Raw genomic sequence first — 1,921 nt, 5'->3', positions numbered from 1 at the left:
TTAGGAGTCTAAAATGTAACTAAGTTAAGTTAAAATTAATTAACTTTTTAACTTTTTAACTGAACTTTTAACTTTTTAATTTAGCACTACCCAACCCTGTCAATTACATTTATTATTATATTCAAATTGTACATATTATATTTTACATTTTGCGTTATATATTCTTTCACAGGTCACATGAGATACAAATGTCCAAATATAGGCAATTTCGAACGTTATGTCTCTCTCATGAGTTACTTCGAAAAATTTTTTCGAAAACAGGAACATAAATAATATACAGTTGTAACGATTAGCGTTATAAAAAGCTTAATTAAAATGGAGAAGTGTCAAACACGGTTTTTATCTGTAAGAGTTGATTTCTGCCTTGTAACTCTTACAAGTATTAAGACTTCTAATGGAAAAAAGTTTGATACACACACAATTATTGTTATTTTATAATTCCTACTTATATTGTAGTTTTCTAGTTTCTATTTATATCCTAGTAAGCAAGTAACAATGTTTAATGGATCAACCGACAACTCGTTTGTTAAGAGAAAAATTTTTTAGTTTCTCTAATTCTTCCTTTTGTGAGTGAACTTCGGCAGTTGTTTGTGTTAACTGTAAAAAATTAACACAAAATGTAACTGTTGATACTTATCATTATATACTTTTATTAACGTTCTGCTTTTAGTCTTAATATTAATAAACTTTTTCCTTGTATACATATATATATATATATATATATATATATATATACACTATATATTCAGTGTATTATAATTTTATTATATATCTTATATATTATATATTATTTAAAAAATAAATTTATAATTTTTTCAAAGGTGTGCTATATAAAAAAAGATTACCATATCTAAAAGTACGTCAAATTTTAACTTTAACAGATTATTCTCTTCCTCCAGTCGTCTCACTTCTTTTTTTAATTTTTCATTCTCTTTGAAAGTACCTCCCACCTTACCGGACTCTAAAGCAAAATTATTCATTTGTTTATTATTTGAGATAAAAGTGCAAAAGTTTCTGTTTGGTAAATGAATGTTATTCACCTGGAATCCACAGACCAGCCTCAAAAATAGCTTCCTGATCTCCAAGGCGGAGGCGTATAGGGCCCACTTCCGGGCCAAGTTCCTTCTCTATTCGTTTAGGGCTTAAATTTTTATTTGCTAAGAAAACGGATGCCTTTCTAGTTGGCGTCTTCTTGGGGGAAAACTTATTGAAGAATAAGGGCATCGCTAAGTGATTTTTAAGACTAGCATGGACAAGCAGACAGTTTACCTAATCATTACAAAAAAGAATAATGAAACTTCGAACGCGGTAATCACTGTCTTACATTATAAATATTTTGTCTTCTTAAATAATATTTTTTATCTATCATTTATTTTTAAATTTCTTTTCACAGTGAAACTGTTGCACGAAACGCGAAATGCGTCATGTTTGTTGTTTATCTTGCCGTTGCCTTGGCAATCCCTTTGAATTTGAAATGGAAGGGCGGACTTTCGAAGAATCGATTGTCTCCGATATTCAGTTCGATTAATTTCTATGCTTTTTTCCAATGTTGTTGGCTTTATTTAAAAAAATTCCCCAAAATTCTAAAGGAATCAATTGTAGGTATATTTAATTAATGATTGTAGTTTGCTTTACTTGTATTTTTTTTTGCACTCAACATCTTTGCTTTCTCTCTCTTCAACGCCTGAATATACGTATATTTATTAAAAATTAATATTTCATTGTAAAATTTGAAATATTTCAGAAATTTTTCGTGAATTATTTCTAAAATATAAATATGTCCAGGAAATTTTTTAAATATTTGTACATTTTTAAAGTATTTTTGTAAATCATTTTAATGTAATAATTAAATATTTTACAAAATGTTTACAAAATATTAAAAAAAATAGTTCACATAAATATTTCATGTTGTGTTGGCAGG

General features: G+C 27.4%; 3 protein-coding genes across 3 annotated transcripts in view; 1 reads left to right on the top strand and 2 right to left on the bottom strand.

The window, feature by feature from the left end:
• LOC108770617 (uncharacterized protein DDB_G0287625) overlaps nucleotides 1–487 on the top strand; it is a 2,559-nt gene extending 2,072 nt beyond the window's left edge. Inside the window, exon 4 of the mRNA XM_018522297.1 lies at nucleotides 173–487. Coding sequence (XP_018377799.1) covers nucleotides 173–273 — 101 coding nt within the window. The 3' untranslated portion in view covers nucleotides 274–487. The remainder of the gene's footprint in view (nucleotides 1–172) is intronic.
• A 20-nt stretch (nucleotides 488–507) lies between these two features.
• LOC108770618 (protein chibby homolog 1) lies at nucleotides 508–1,333 on the bottom strand. Its single transcript, XM_018522298.1, has 3 exons — nucleotides 1,041–1,333; nucleotides 846–961; nucleotides 508–597 (listed from the first exon to the last, which is right to left on the bottom strand). Exons 1-3 carry the CDS (start codon nucleotides 1,222–1,224, stop codon nucleotides 508–510), a joined length of 390 nt encoding a protein of 129 aa, XP_018377800.1. The 5' UTR covers nucleotides 1,225–1,333.
• A 32-nt stretch (nucleotides 1,334–1,365) lies between these two features.
• The window catches only part of LOC108770539 (protein chibby homolog 1), a 9,737-nt gene continuing 9,181 nt past the window's right edge, over nucleotides 1,366–1,921 (bottom strand). Inside the window, exon 3 of the mRNA XM_018522172.1 lies at nucleotides 1,366–1,398. Coding sequence (XP_018377674.1) covers nucleotides 1,366–1,398 — 33 coding nt within the window. The remainder of the gene's footprint in view (nucleotides 1,399–1,921) is intronic.

Source organism: Trachymyrmex cornetzi, unplaced genomic scaffold (genome assembly GCF_001594075.2).
Source record: "Trachymyrmex cornetzi isolate Tcor2-1 unplaced genomic scaffold, Tcor1.1 scaffold129, whole genome shotgun sequence".
In the NCBI taxonomy this organism is placed as follows: domain Eukaryota; kingdom Metazoa; phylum Arthropoda; class Insecta; order Hymenoptera; family Formicidae; genus Trachymyrmex; species Trachymyrmex cornetzi.
The sequence above is the reverse complement of the archived record's forward strand: the minus strand, read 5'-3'. Positions and strand labels throughout refer to the sequence as shown.